The sequence below is a fragment of the Hetaerina americana genome, unplaced genomic scaffold, assembly GCF_022747635.1.
Source record: "Hetaerina americana unplaced genomic scaffold, ioHetAmer1.1.p SCAF_178, whole genome shotgun sequence".
NCBI classification, from domain to species: Eukaryota; Metazoa; Arthropoda; class Insecta; order Odonata; family Calopterygidae; genus Hetaerina; species Hetaerina americana.
In genome coordinates, this window is record NW_027286739.1 from 265,373 (window position 1) to 279,941 (window position 14,569).

Here is a 14,569-nt window from a genome sequence, read left to right on the forward strand (position 1 = left end):
AATAACCGCAAATTAACCATCAGAGAAATAGCGGAGGACTTGAACATTGCCTATGGATCCGCCCAAGACATTGTGGTTAATGATTCGGGTTTCCGTCGTGTAGCAGCAAACTTGGTGCCAAAAGACCTCAATTTCATGCAAAAAAGAGACCGTGTTGACGTCGCAAAAGACATGATTTGCGAGGCTGAATCCGATCCCACATTCATCAAAAGGATCATTACTGGAGACGAGACGTGGGTTTATGAGTACGACACGCAATCCAGACATCAGGCAAGTGAATGGCGTTCACCAAATGAGCCGAGACCAAAAAAACCACGTCGTTTTCAGTCAAAAAAGAAGGCAATGCTGACGGTTTTCATGGATTACAACGGTGTAGTGCATCATGAATTTTTGCCAGAAGGCCAGACAGTAAACAAAGAGTATTATTTGGGCGTTATGAGACGTTTGCGTGAAGCAATTCGCCGAAAGAGACCAGAAATGTGGGCAGAAAACTCGTGGATTTTTTCACCATGATAACGCACCGTCGCACAGTGCTATCATTATTCGTAATTTTTTGACGAAAAATGCAACAAATACCATCCAACAGCCACCGAATTCACCTGATTTGGCTCCCTGTGACTTCTTTCTGTTCAATCGAGTTAAAAAACCATTACGGAGAACGCGTTTTAGCAGCCGAGAGGAAGTAATGGAAAAATCGCAGGAAGCACTGTTGGACATACCGAAAACCGAATACAAAAAATGTTTCGAGGATTGGATCAAGCGCTGGCATAAGTGTGTTGCAGTCGATGGGGATTACTTTGAAGGGGACAATATAGATTTAGATGAATAAACTTGTATTTTTAATTTTCTGAATAAATTCCGGGAACTTTTTGTTCAAGGTAGTATTACGACTATAAAAGAGAACTCAACTCCATTAATCGTTCTGAGTATTAATATTTATTCCTCTGCATTTTCCCGAGTTCAGCCTCACTCAGTGATGGTTACACTCTTTTTGGCGTCGTCCTGATTCTTCTTCAGACCATTCGGCGTCCTCCACAGTTATCCTGAACTTTCCGCCTCCCCCCAGAACACAATCTTTCTGTCTTCATATTTTTGTGAGCTCTCTCATCTTACGTAGCACGCTCTCATTCTTAACAATTTCTGGTTCTTCAGGGGAAACCATACCAAGCCACCGCCACATCTAAAACGCCTCCTTTTACATTTCACAGAGGTCTCATGACCGCACGACAGTGCACTCCATACTCTTCTCAAAAAATATATTTTCTTCGTCGACAAACTCGTTTTCCGTTGTAATTTCTCTTTTTGTTATGTTTTTTGGACACTCAAATATTTGTTAGTTAGGACGCATGCAGTTGCTTTTCAGGCTTTTACTGGTTTCTCCTTTCCAATAAACGATTCTCAATGGTCCTCAAAACAGGTCGATCTGCCGCGTAAGCGAATTTTGGGATGTCTAAATAGCTACAGGCGATGCTGCCAACTACAGGTATTTGGCGATGGGGAGAGACAGTAGTTTGTTACCCTGACATGATTTGAACTCCTCTATCACTCTTTCGGAAAGAACTTGAAGTTTTCACGGAAGGGTTGTGAGAATTTCATTTTAGGGTGGTTTAATCGTATGAAAATATCTATTTCTATGCACAAGTTGATCGAGTATAATGAGAGTTATAATGGGAAAAAAAAGACAATAAATATTCCGCGAAGCTACGAAAATAGAATGTTGTGTCTGTTACGGTTGAAGGAAAATGAAATCTGTTGAAGCTAAAATATCCCTTGCCTCGTGATTTCGTTCTGATTGTTAAGACAAACTGGTAAATCGGACGAAAAGTTGCTAACTGGTATACGAGTGTATGTGTGTGTGCTCATATACACTCGTACGTGTGTGTATATACCCACACATACAATATAACACGAACTGTGACGAACAAATATTCATTCACTTGCTTCTGGCTTGAAGTCTTACTTGAAGAAAGCCGAAATCTCAAACTATCTACAATGTGAGTGCCCTTTCAAGTGTTATCTATTTTATTTGTGTCCTATTGTGCCGTCCAAATGTTATATATATATATATATATATATATATATATATATATATATATATATATATATGTATATATATATATATACACATGACCAGCAGTCAGTACTTCTGTTTCTTCTGATGAAGACAGAGCTAAATTCCGTCGAAATTATCAAGAAATAACGAGTGAGTATTCTTTTTATGTGTTTTTATATTGTTTGTTGCAGTCTAAGTTTTTTATTCAACATTTCCGTGTTACTTCGAGGAAATCATCTATATATATATATATATATATATATATATATATATATATATATATATATATATATATACACACACACATTCAAACACAAAATCCCGCCAAACGGCGAATAAATACTCATTTATATAGAAACAGATATAAGGAAAAGGGATAGGATTTATGTGTGTTCCTATCCCCTTTCCTTATATCTGTTTCTATATAAATGAGTATATAGTATATATATATATATATATATATATATATACACATACATACATATATATATTTATATATTTCGGCATTAAAATCCGAGAGAATATAGCTTTTCTCCATTATTGGTGCATCCAGTCTCCATTCTTTCATAACCCATTCACTAATCTCTCCTATTTTCACCGCTAACACTTCTCATGAACCTCATACCCAATGCATTCAGTCGAAATTTAGTCTTGCGCTGGTACACGCAATTTTCAATGCCATTGAAAAATGAGAGTAGAAGTAGGGACGACTAGGGCCAATTGCAAAACGGGAGGCGGTTGTAACAAATCAGATATCTTGATGGACGCATTTCTTTTCTACTAACACATGGTGGCAGACTTTAAAGTCGAGTCTAGCTTATAGTAGAATTAAGACTGTTTTTTGTGCAGTGCGTGAAGTCAAATCTTTTACTTGTGATTTGTTTACCCTTGATTTCATTTAGGGTTCATTACCTTGCAATCACCCAGACACATACATTATTGAGCTCTTTCAACGTAGTTTAGTCGATTTAGTTAACTTTTGTTTAGTACAGGTATATCGATAGAATTTGCAGAATTTTAATCCATTAGATTTAACGAAAAGTGACTCCGTATAGACAAATTTAACGATAGTAAGTTACAACTGACACCTGGTGCATGATGTGTTTTTCTTATATAAACTACACATTTTGCATTGAAATCCAAAAGGTTAGTAAGGAATAACGTTTTTTTGACGAATCACAAAATTATTCATGATCTTCAGAATGCCGAGAATTTGCACGAGTAAAACAAATAGATGGACTTCAGAAAAAAGGTAACGGAGTCTGCAGCAGAAGCAGTGATAGGAGGCAGTCAGACAGTTCGAAGCGCCGCTAAATAATTTGGAATTTGTCACGTCTCGTAAGTTCAGATTATGTAAAAAGAAAGGCCATCGAATATTCCAAAAACAGGTTATTAGCCGCACAGCCGCGTGTTCAGTTCCCCCAAGGAAGAAGTGCTCGTGGATTACTTAAGAAGAGCAAGTGATCTACATTATGGCTTCCCAACGAAGGATTTGCGAACGCTTGCTTATCACTGCACCATACACTTATTCTTCGAATATTCTTCAGAACAGGCAAGAATAAGAAATGGTCGTCTGGCTAAGTGCTCTCATGTTAAGGAACCCACCTTTATTAATACAGCGACCAGTGGTCAACGAGTCTTGCTAGACTTCGATTTTGAAAATGTGTAATAAAATATCTCCACAAATTGTGCAGGCTTCTCAATGAGCTTTATTTGAAGCCCTACAGAGTGTCTATGTACTCTTTTTTCCCGCCATAAAATTTAATGCAGCTGGCGAGGCGCAGCCAATGGCAAATAGTTTACTTACAGAAGTTTCCCCTCAGCGGGTCCAGCCTTGAGTACGTCCGAGATGGCGATGGCCGGGTCCCCGTTGGCGAAGTGGGGGTTATCCCGGCCGCCGGACACAGCGATCCCGAACCCGTATCCCGGGACTCGCGAGAGTGTGACCGTGTGGAACTCCCAGCCTACACGGTCGCCCTGCAACGGAAGAGAAGGAAAGAGATATTTAATTGGAATTGGGATACATAAATACGCGTGATCATCATTATATTATGAATTGGAGGCGTGCAAAAGCTGCACCACGCACTCGAGAACGGCCTACCAACCACCCGGGCAGGCCGTTCTCCCAGATAGAAAATCATGAGCAAATTCCTTAAAAATAATACGCATGAAATTCCCTTAGAAATTCTGTACCATTTCCTTATGGCGTTCATTAGATATTCATTAACGCTAATTATTTTTTTAAATAGATTAATTTACCTATGGTTAAATAAATATTATTGCGGGGCAGTTGTCAACTTCAAAATTTAAAAATTGCCATCCATTGTGAAAAATTAAAATTACTATCATATCTATTTACTTTTGAATATCGAAATGTTTGATTTTACCGCTGTTCGCTTCTAATGAAGATAACATTTCTAATGCATACCTCTTACAGAGCTCAATAGTTGCACTGACGTCAAACGTTTGCGAAATTGCCGTCATTCAATCATCAAGATTATACCCAAAAAAGCTCCTGTATCAGAGTATGGAGGAATTAAATCACGAAAAAATATAATGATAAATCAGCGAATTCGGCCATTGTGACGGCAACGAAGCCTGATATTTGCCGAAGACTAGTAGGCGGATTTCTACAAATGCGGAAAATATTATTTGGCCACAGGTGACAGGGGATCAAATTTGCCCCCTTTACCGCGATCTAATTCAGGCAGGAATCAGGGGTTCCGGAAAAAGAAAATTTATAGAAGGAATCTCTAATAACATACAATAAATCAAACATCAGGGGGTGGTAGACTTTTGCTGACGTCGCTCCAACGATATGTGTCGAAATCTAACCGCAGAGATGATCGTCTAAACACAATAGCTTCTCAGTCCAGGAAAGGAATGACGCAGGGAACATTTTCTGCTCTTCGGTTACCAGGAGACTTGTTACCGACCTGGAAGCAGCGGTCGGCGAAATCTAAATGCCCGTGAGCGAGCGACTTTGTCATCGGGAATAGAATATCGCGATGATCCTACAAGTATGTCTGGCCAGTCCCGCTAACTCACCGACACGTTTGCACAAGTTTCGTCTACGTCAACACATTGAAAATTGGTGTAGCGTGCATTGATAGGAACGCAGTAGCTTTAGGCGATTAAAACAAACGTAACTAGATGCACTTTGCCTACACATATCACTTGGGATGAATCTCACGTACGCACTCCTCCCTACGGAAAAACTAATCCAAAACATGAATTCATATTGGCAAACCCTACTCGCTGGACCAGTGTATTAACATTCCAATAAGCTCCAGGTCTAACTGGAGAGACATTGATCCTCCATTTATTCTCTGGGGCCCTAAAAAGCATCCTCAACGTCTCAGTCGTCCTTCGAAGACATCGCAACCGCGGGCATAGGGTGAAAAATATGAGACAGGAAGATTCGTCAACTATTTAAAATTCTGTGCGGAAATGCAAAATGAAGATCATTTCAAAGCGTTATATTTTTTCCATAATCTTATGCACTGCGTACAATTGGTCACATAAAAAGTACCTGAAAATTCCCTAATACGTAGTGTTTTTGAAAATTGAAAGGGGCAATTTATGATAATAGACAGCGTAAAAGTAATGATGGCAAGTAATGCAAAACACAATAAAAGTAATCGAAACAATAAATAATTCAGAAATCTGAAATTAGTATTGGTTACATTTGAAATTCGAATTATATTTAAATTACCTCTCCAACTGTGGAGGTGTTTCAGAAACCATGCCACTAGATTAACGAAAGCAAAACATAAATGAAAGAAATAGTCTTCTAGCTATCAGCGCATCTACGCAGAAAATGATTTCTTATAGATCGGTCCATTGAGTACTCATCACAACTACATTACGTCGCTTTGATAAATAAGCGAAGATTTAGAACTTGACGCACCAGTACATGGAGAAAGTAATGTATGTTTTTCGTGATGCCTGCAAGCGAGAAGCGTCAGAGAAATCCACCCCAATGAGGAATGAAACCGGCGAAGACGATGACTGTTCTAAGTTGACACCATGAGCCAGCAATTCCAAGTTCTACCCCTCCCCTCACTCTCCACCTCCCGAGCATTTATTGGAGCTTTTAACTATGGCAGTGCAATTAGAGTCCTCATGCTGGTCACCTCGTGCACCGAATGAATGCCTATCATAGAATAGACTGCAGAGCATTACACATCTGTACCGCCTCCGACAAATCAAAGTCAAAATTCCATCCTACCACCACTGTAATCGTCTCTTTACTGTCTTCCACGCGCCGGACGGGTGTAGGTAAGGTCGACGAAGCGAGCAGCATATTAACTCCAAAGATACTACTTAAGGCGGTTAACTTTCTCACGAGAGTCATCTGTACTATTTACACTCCATTTCCACACGACGGTGAATAATTGCGACTCTGACATTTGCGTCGCAAAATGCACGTTGGCAAATCCGAGGAAAATATAGTAGTACGATTGCATGCAATATTGACACAAATCCTCGTAAATGCAACGAAGGTATGTGACTTAAGATTAACCCTCATTCACGGCTGAGAATTCTATTTTTGAGACGTTAAAAACGACTTTATTTAATTTAAGATTGACAAGTATATCTGTTTATCGCTTCAAGGGTTCATAAACATCCACCAATTTAATTTTCCGATCAATTATATTTCAGTCAAAATAAAAGACTTAGGAGTGAACACGATATCGAAAATTTTCACACGCATTGAAAACATCGATAGTTAATTTGACGACGAATGAAACATAGACGTGTCTTCAATCTACAGGAGAAGTGGTCATCTAGGTTGTTACATATAACACCGCACAAACTGCGGTATTATAAACATTATAGGCAAGATAGACATGACTAGCAAAACAATAACAATTTTCGACACCTTCCTAAATAAAAATATTAAAGATGGTAGACGAGCACAATAATTCATAACTCTCCGTAGGACGCCAAAGCTTAACAAAGTACACTATGTGTATAGTTACTCCACAAATAAAAAGGAAAATCAGACAAATGGGGTGTTTTCAACATTGCGCTGGGGCCAATAGCACCATTATTCTCCAAATACAATTTAACTCGTGAATTAGATGCCGATAGAAGAAAATTAATCGTTTTTGTCTATAGCAAGGGCTGATTTCATTTTCAAACCTCAATAGAATCCAAGAACATTCTTTCTAATTAAACCCACTATCCACACTCGTGTTGGAATAGGATAGAGCGACCCACAGATCATCAAGAAAGGAGGTTAATCACGGGAATAACCGCGTTGGACAATGGACACGAACTGGATTTTTCGATTTGTTGGTACCTATACGGCTCAACAGGGCGATATAACGATTCGAACTAACATATTCTTATCCAGATATCAAAAACTGAATTACTTGTACAGCTACATCTAACAGACTTAAAAACTGAATGCGTACATCTGATAGACCAATCAGTCAACGTTCGCAAGCTGTAATTACACCGACGCCAAAGTAATAAAACCGAATATTAGTTTCGTCCAGAGTATCGTTTGTTGGGATGTAGTCAAGCTCTGGCACAAATGAGGCCTGCGGCGCGAGAAATTAACATATGCGGCTTTTGCTTTGAGTTCTTTTCCTCGCGTCACCTGAGGTTTTCTAGAAGCTGGTATAGAGAAAATCACGCCGCTGAGATTCTTACGCGGCTGGAAACGTTAGAATGTTAAATTTACGCGTTCTAGATTTGATGATTGAACAGCAAGTCCTCTGTACACTCTTCTGTTAAACACGCGACACTTCAGACATGGTAGGAAACTATTATTAGGATTTTTGGTCAGATCTTTCGGATTTCGGACCCACCTCCATGGAAACCGCAGTATTAAACAAGTTTCACCGAAACGAAATCAGAGACTTTAACGAGCGGAATGTCCTCATACCGCGAGGCTACCGTTAAAAACAAGCAAGTACTATTTAACATCATTCTGCAAATCCAAGTTTGAAAACATCATCAAATGCACACTCACTGTCCTGATATTTCTCCGCAGTCCGGTTGCAACGGCGAGCGCGCTTGCGTGCGTGCCAAATGCACACTCCCTTAAATCCCCCGAGGCGATGGCATTCATGACCCGGAGGAATTTAGGGCGAACGAGAGGCAAGAGAAGGAATTCCTCCGAGCGCTCGGGAGGCGAAAAGTCACCCCCGGGAGTCGGGAGGGGGGGGGGTAGAAAAAAATGAATAAAAAGAAAAGATACATGGAGAAAATACTTGTAAAAGAAGGACGCTTCAAAAGGACTCGCAGGCGAGAAATCGCGAAGAATTCCTTAACGAGGTGAAGTTTTTTGAGAGACGGTTTCAAACCGTGGCCAGCGGACGGAAATAGGTATTCGCATCCTCCCATCCGCCTTCGCGCGATGGAAATGGATTGTGAAATGAAGAGAAAGCCAGAGGGGTGGGGTCATGGGAGTGTATGGGATGGGGAAAGGCGAGGTAAGGGTGAGGTGACGGGGCGCTACAGCCTCCGCAGTGCGAATGGCATCTCGGAGAAATCTTCGGACTCTCGAGATTCACGCCCATTCGAATTCAAAGAGCGCTGGACCACGGTAGGAGGGAGATAGTTTGAACAGTTAGGTTTTGGAGGATTAGTCACCATGAGAGGAATACATAGGGATGGCGAAGGTAATTCAATGCTAGAAGGTAATATTAAAGTTAGGTTTTGGATGACTCTTACTGTCTATATTATTAACGTTTCACGATAACCCTCTTCATTGCCCCAAATTGTATCCTTTCGTTCGTCATCGTTGTCTTATGCTATTCCTTTCTCATCCACTAGTTTTCCATCTTCGGATATCCTAATGCAGACTCCCCTCTTATCTCACCATATTAAAGCTTCGTCGTTATTCTTCTTCCCTGTCACATTTATTTTCTCCCTCCCCTCCGTATTTGAGGTATATGCGTAATAATTTCCTCCCTCCTAACATTCATAAAAACGTGAACAAATACGTCTTTTAAATCTCGTCCATCCTGTGGAAGTGACTATTATTATTACCAGTAACCTATCGGTTGAGGTAGGTTTTGGATGTACACAAGCTACCAAACAGTACAAAAAAACACAGACCGGCATCCAACCTTACACTAGTCCCATTTCAATTCGGCGCACTTCCCTCCTCCCTTTATTCCGTCCAACATTCCTAACCTACTCTTGCTCCTTCCTCGCTTGCCGAGGATTCAACCCTCTATCACATTCTGCTACATCCCATTGCCAATAAAATCACTCTGCATCACATTGCCTGCCTCTTTTTTATTTCTACCAACAATCCTCTCTCCTCCCCCACCATTTCTAGCACTTCCTCGTTTGCTTTCCTTTCAGTCCACTTCACCTTTTCCATTCTTCTCTACATACACCTTTCAAAAGCCTCCAATCTATGCCTATCATCCTGCTTCAATGACCACGTTTCCGCGCCGAACAAAACCATGCTCCATATCAAGGTTTTGACGAGCCTTTTCTTAATATCCTTAATCAAACTCCCATTCATCAACTCCCTCCTCATCTCGAAAGTTTTTTGCATAATGCAATTCTTCTCCTTATTTCTCAACTACTTTGACCATTTCGGTCCAAAATATTTCCGGACTTCCGCAATCTAAGTCAACTCTAAACGTAGTATTTAACTAATTATTTTTACCCAAGTTTGACAAGTCACAGAGCACATTGCGCACAATACATGTCCTAGTTGGCTACATAAATAGCCAAGTATATTTTCTCAATTTCCACGATGTCGAAAGTTTTTAAATGAATTTTCGCAAGTTTTTACAACCTACGTGCGTTCCACTGATTTGGCCACAGTTGAATGATTGATACATCGTACGAAAGGTTTTCATCAACCCTTCCCCCGGTGAAATTATGCCAGTTGATATCTTTTCATGGACTGAAATTGTTAGCGATAGTAAACAGCATAATATTTCTCATTGAATTGAGGTTAAAACAGGATATTAGTGCACGGATTTACCTCCCACGTTGGAGCTTCGGATTCGAGCCCAAGTGGGTAAGGATATTAAAGTAACTCTACTAAATTTACTTAGAACAGTAGGAAGAACACATAATGTATTTCAAACGAAACGTTAACCTTTAGATCCCTTTGCGCCTTTTGCTAAGCGGGTGATTTCAACGCCTGATTTCCCATGAAGACTCTCTAATACATCCACCCAAGCCACCATATACCCAGCTAGACATCTGTAATAGCACTAAATACCTTAATGCCGACCGATCGCCTACCCGGGCAGCAAATGCTACTTCTGAATTTCCGATCGAGTGTGCTGAAGCAGAACGGGAATTTCGATTCGCAACGCTGATACGGGCCACTAGGAATGAGGAAGAGAAATAATGAAAGCTCACGTTCCGCTTTTGCGCAGAAAAATGAATAAAATATTTATTTGATCGCAGGCGAGGCGCGCGATTAATTGGCGTTTAATTGCTGCATCGGAGATGAACGTTTTTTATGTATTTTTAACTTTGTTCTGACTTATATTAAACTACTCAGAGGCTGGACCCTTAGCTGAAGAAAATGATGAGTTCTAAAGCGGAATGGTTGAGTAAACCTGAACATTCCGCATTACATCTGGGTCTTAAATGTTGAGAGGCATTTTCGCAGATCAGATCGTACGAATGAAAACACAGGGTTTGAACAGGATAGTGTGCCTAAGAGCTGTCTGAGTAACATGCTCACGAGGGTGCTGTCCTTAAATTATATTAACGCAAGCATGCTTAAAAGGTTTTAGGGGATTAGGGAGATGTTTGCAGTTTCATTTCGTTTATTACAAGTGGGTGTAGTTTAGAAGAAAGCCTACACGAGGTTCATTATAGCCTCAATAAATGTTCCTGAAAAACATTTTTAATTATTCTTGATAACTAAAGAATGCATTCTGTAAACGTTCGCTACAGTAACTGCTGATTCAGAATCATTTATCAGCCTCCTGAAAGTGTTTCAAAACGTTTGTTTCATTCCACTGCATGAATTTAGATACCATTGAAATGAAACAAAACAAGCTAATATTAATGGTGGAATACTAATTTTAGTACAATCGCATTGGATAATCGCACTCAAAACTCTTTCACTAAAACCTAAACGCGCTTTTTTTTAAAAAGTAACTCCTTGATATATGAGGCATGTTCAAAAAGTATCGCGACTTTAGCGTGTTTTTCAAATATTATTTATTTATTCATGAATATCTATTTTGTATCCTTCAAAGTAATCCCCATTAGATATTATTCACTTGCGCCAACGTTTATTCCAATCCTCGAAGCACTTCAAAAAATCATTTTTTTGTGATCTTGTTCAGCTCCTCCTTTGATGCAGTCTTTATCTCGTCCATCGTAGCGTTGCGTCGTCCTTTCATGGGTCTCTTCAGTTTTGGGAACAAGAAAAAGTCACTGGGGGCAGATCTTGGGAATACGGTGGCGGCGACATCATTAGTGTGTTGCTTTTGCCAAAAATTCGCGCACAAGTAATGATGTGTAAGCAGGGGCGTTGTCATGGTGCAAAAGCCAATTTTTGTTCTTCCACAAATCCGGGCGTTTGTGGCAGATTGCTTCCCGCAAATTGCGCATAACTTGCAGGTAATATTCCTTACCGTTCTACCCTGTGGCAAGAACTCATGATGCACCACGCCCCTGCAATCGAAGAAAACTGCAAGCAAAACTTTCATTTTCGACCGAACTTGGCGCGCTTTTTTCGGTCTTGGCTCGTGCTGCAGCTTCCATTGGAATTATTGGGAGTTTCCACGTCATAACCATAAACCCATGATTCGTCACCAGTTATGACCCTCAGGGGCAAATTTGGATCGTCGCGGACAGAGTCCAACATCTCATTAGCAATGTTAATGCGTTGCTGTTTTTGGTCGAAATTGAGCAATTTTGGTACGAATTTCGCGGCGACCCGTGTCAAGCCCAAATCATTGGTAAAAATCGAATGGCACGAGCTAATCGATATGTTCAGGTCCTCAGCAAATTCTCTTACGGTGATTCGACGATTGGCAAATAATATTTTCTCTACTTCATCAAGTTTTCGTCTGTTGTTGACGTGCTCGGGCGTCTGGCACGCTCTTCGTCGTTCACATCTTCTCGGCCCTCTGAGAACATTTTGTACCACCGATAAACGTTGCTTCGGTCCAAGGCAGCTTCTCCATATGCAACAGTCAACATTCGGAATGCGTCCGGGGACTTAATTTCGTTTTCCACACAAAATGTGATACAGATTCTTTGGTTCATTTTTTGGAACAGGCAAAAGTCGAATTCAAGCCAAAACACGTCCAAGCAAAACAGCTGTCAACAATTAACTGAACATTCAAAATGGCCGAAATTTCGGCATTAGTGAGAGACATAAGCACCAACATAACCCCACAAAAAAATCGAAAATAAATTTTACGTCACCCGCGGAAATTCAAAATTAGCGATACTTTTTGAACAGACCTCGTATTAACGATAGCACCGACAGTAACGTCAGCAGGGGAGGGGAGGTTTCATATCTTACGAATCTTTACAAGGTGGACGTTAAAAAAATCTGAAAATGACACAGCAGAAAGAGATGAAAACATCGGATTTAGCAAAACAAGTAGGGTAACGAGACTTTCGGAACTCCCAGATGGTCATAAATTATTCTTACTTTATATTATACTTACTTAAAGGCGAATTATTACGATCCGCATTAATTTGATAGCTCCTTGTCCTTACTCAAGTAATCAATCTAAAACCTAAACGAGTTAAATCAGGATTGGATAATCCTCATGCCAAAATAACATTTGTTTTCCGAATGAATCTCTCATATTATCAACTATGACTCGCGAAACCAGTACTCGAATTGAAATTCGAGCAACCTGACGCAACGACTTCAAGCGTTACTTGATGAAATTCAGTCACGATTAAGAAGACAAACATTTTGTTCAAAGGACTATAGCTAATTTAATCATCATTTCAAGTTCAATTACCGGAGAGACATTTCCTAAGGAAATCAAACAAAAAATTGACATGGAAACAACGGCATTTTGGTCATTTTAAATATCTGTAATTGTGGCATGAGGGGATATTATTTTCTTTAAATGACGTAGGCCACTGATCAAAGGATGATTTTCAAAGGTACCAGAAAAATATTGCACATCGACGTGGAAGTTTTAAAGCACTCGCTTGCAATCTCACTTCTTTTGTAAGACATTATTTACTTTAGGTATACATTGATCCCATTCTGCTAGACAAACAGAAATATTCAATCACAGCCTCCGAGGCGATCGCAAACCGTTTCACCGATTTGTTTTAACATGTGTCGAAAATCTTGTACTTCATGATAAATTTTAATTAAATGAATACGGAATGATTATTATTATTGTTATTATTGGTAATCTACCAGTCTACCGCAATACTGCACACCTCCCTCCTCCCTTTATCCCGTCCAACATGCCTATCCTATCCCTACCCTTTACACGCTTGCGTAACATTCCCTTCTCTGCCTCCGTCTTCAATATCCTAGGGCCAATCAAAATACTCTGCATCCATCTTTCCTGCTTCATTAATTTGTAAAACTATACATAAAACTTGAAAATTCTAACGCAAAAATTATTAAGATCAGATTAAAAATTACATATTATACTACCTTGATCAAAAAGTTCCCGGAATAACCACCGTGTGGCGCTCCCATCGTTCCTATTTGAGTTCTGTTTTTTTTGTTAAATTGGTACATCTGTTGTTGATATTCCCTTTAAATCTTAGTGTCATAACTTGACATTTGCAAAAGTTACGTAGCCAAGAGTACATCTATCTCTGTGTGTGTTGGCGATTTTTTACAATTTCAGAAATGGATTTAAATTTGCAACAACGAACTTGTATTAAATTTTGCGTAAAAAACGGATTTAGTGGCGCACGGACGTTGGAAATGTTGGAAAAGTGTTTCGGCAACGATTCTCTAAAAAAAACGGTCGTTTACCAGTGGCACGAGCGGTTCAGAAGTGGTCGTGAGTCAATCGAAGATGATGAACGCAGTGGCAGACCATCGACATCGAAAGTCGGTGAAAAAATTGATAAAGTAAAAGAAATGTTGGTCAATAACCGCAAATTAACCATCAGAGAAATAGCGGAGGACTTGAACATTGCCTATGGATCCGCCCAAGACATTGTGGTTAATGATTCGGGTTTCCGTCGTGTAGCAGCAAACTTGGTGCCAAAAGACCTCAATTTCATGCAAAAAAGAGACCGTGTTGACGTCGCAAAAGACATGATTTGCGAGGCTGAATCCGATCCCACATTCATCAAAAGGATCATTACTGGAGACGAGACGTGGGTTTATGAGTACGACACGCAATCCAGACATCAGGCAAGTGAATGGCGTTCACCAAATGAGCCGAGACCAAAAAAACCACGTCGTTTTCAGTCAAAAAAGAAGGCAATGCTGACGGTTTTCATGGATTACAACGGTGTAGTGCATCATGAATTTTTGCCAGAAGGCCAGACAGTAAACAAAGAGTATTATTTGGGCGTTATGAGACGTTTGCGTGAAGCAATTCGCCGAAAGAG

At 40.0% G+C, this 14,569-nt stretch overlaps 1 protein-coding gene across 2 annotated transcripts in view; it reads right to left on the reverse strand.

Annotated features, from left to right (window-relative positions):
- Positions 1–14,569, reverse strand: part of pyd (zonula occludens-like protein polychaetoid) — a 106,013-nt gene that overhangs the window by 71,619 nt on the left and 19,825 nt on the right. For both annotated transcript variants that reach the window (XM_071584310.1, XM_071584311.1), the window contains exon 2: positions 3,861–4,030. In XM_071584310.1, the coding sequence (XP_071440411.1) occupies positions 3,861–4,030 (170 nt within the window). The remainder of the gene's footprint in view (positions 1–3,860; positions 4,031–14,569) is intronic.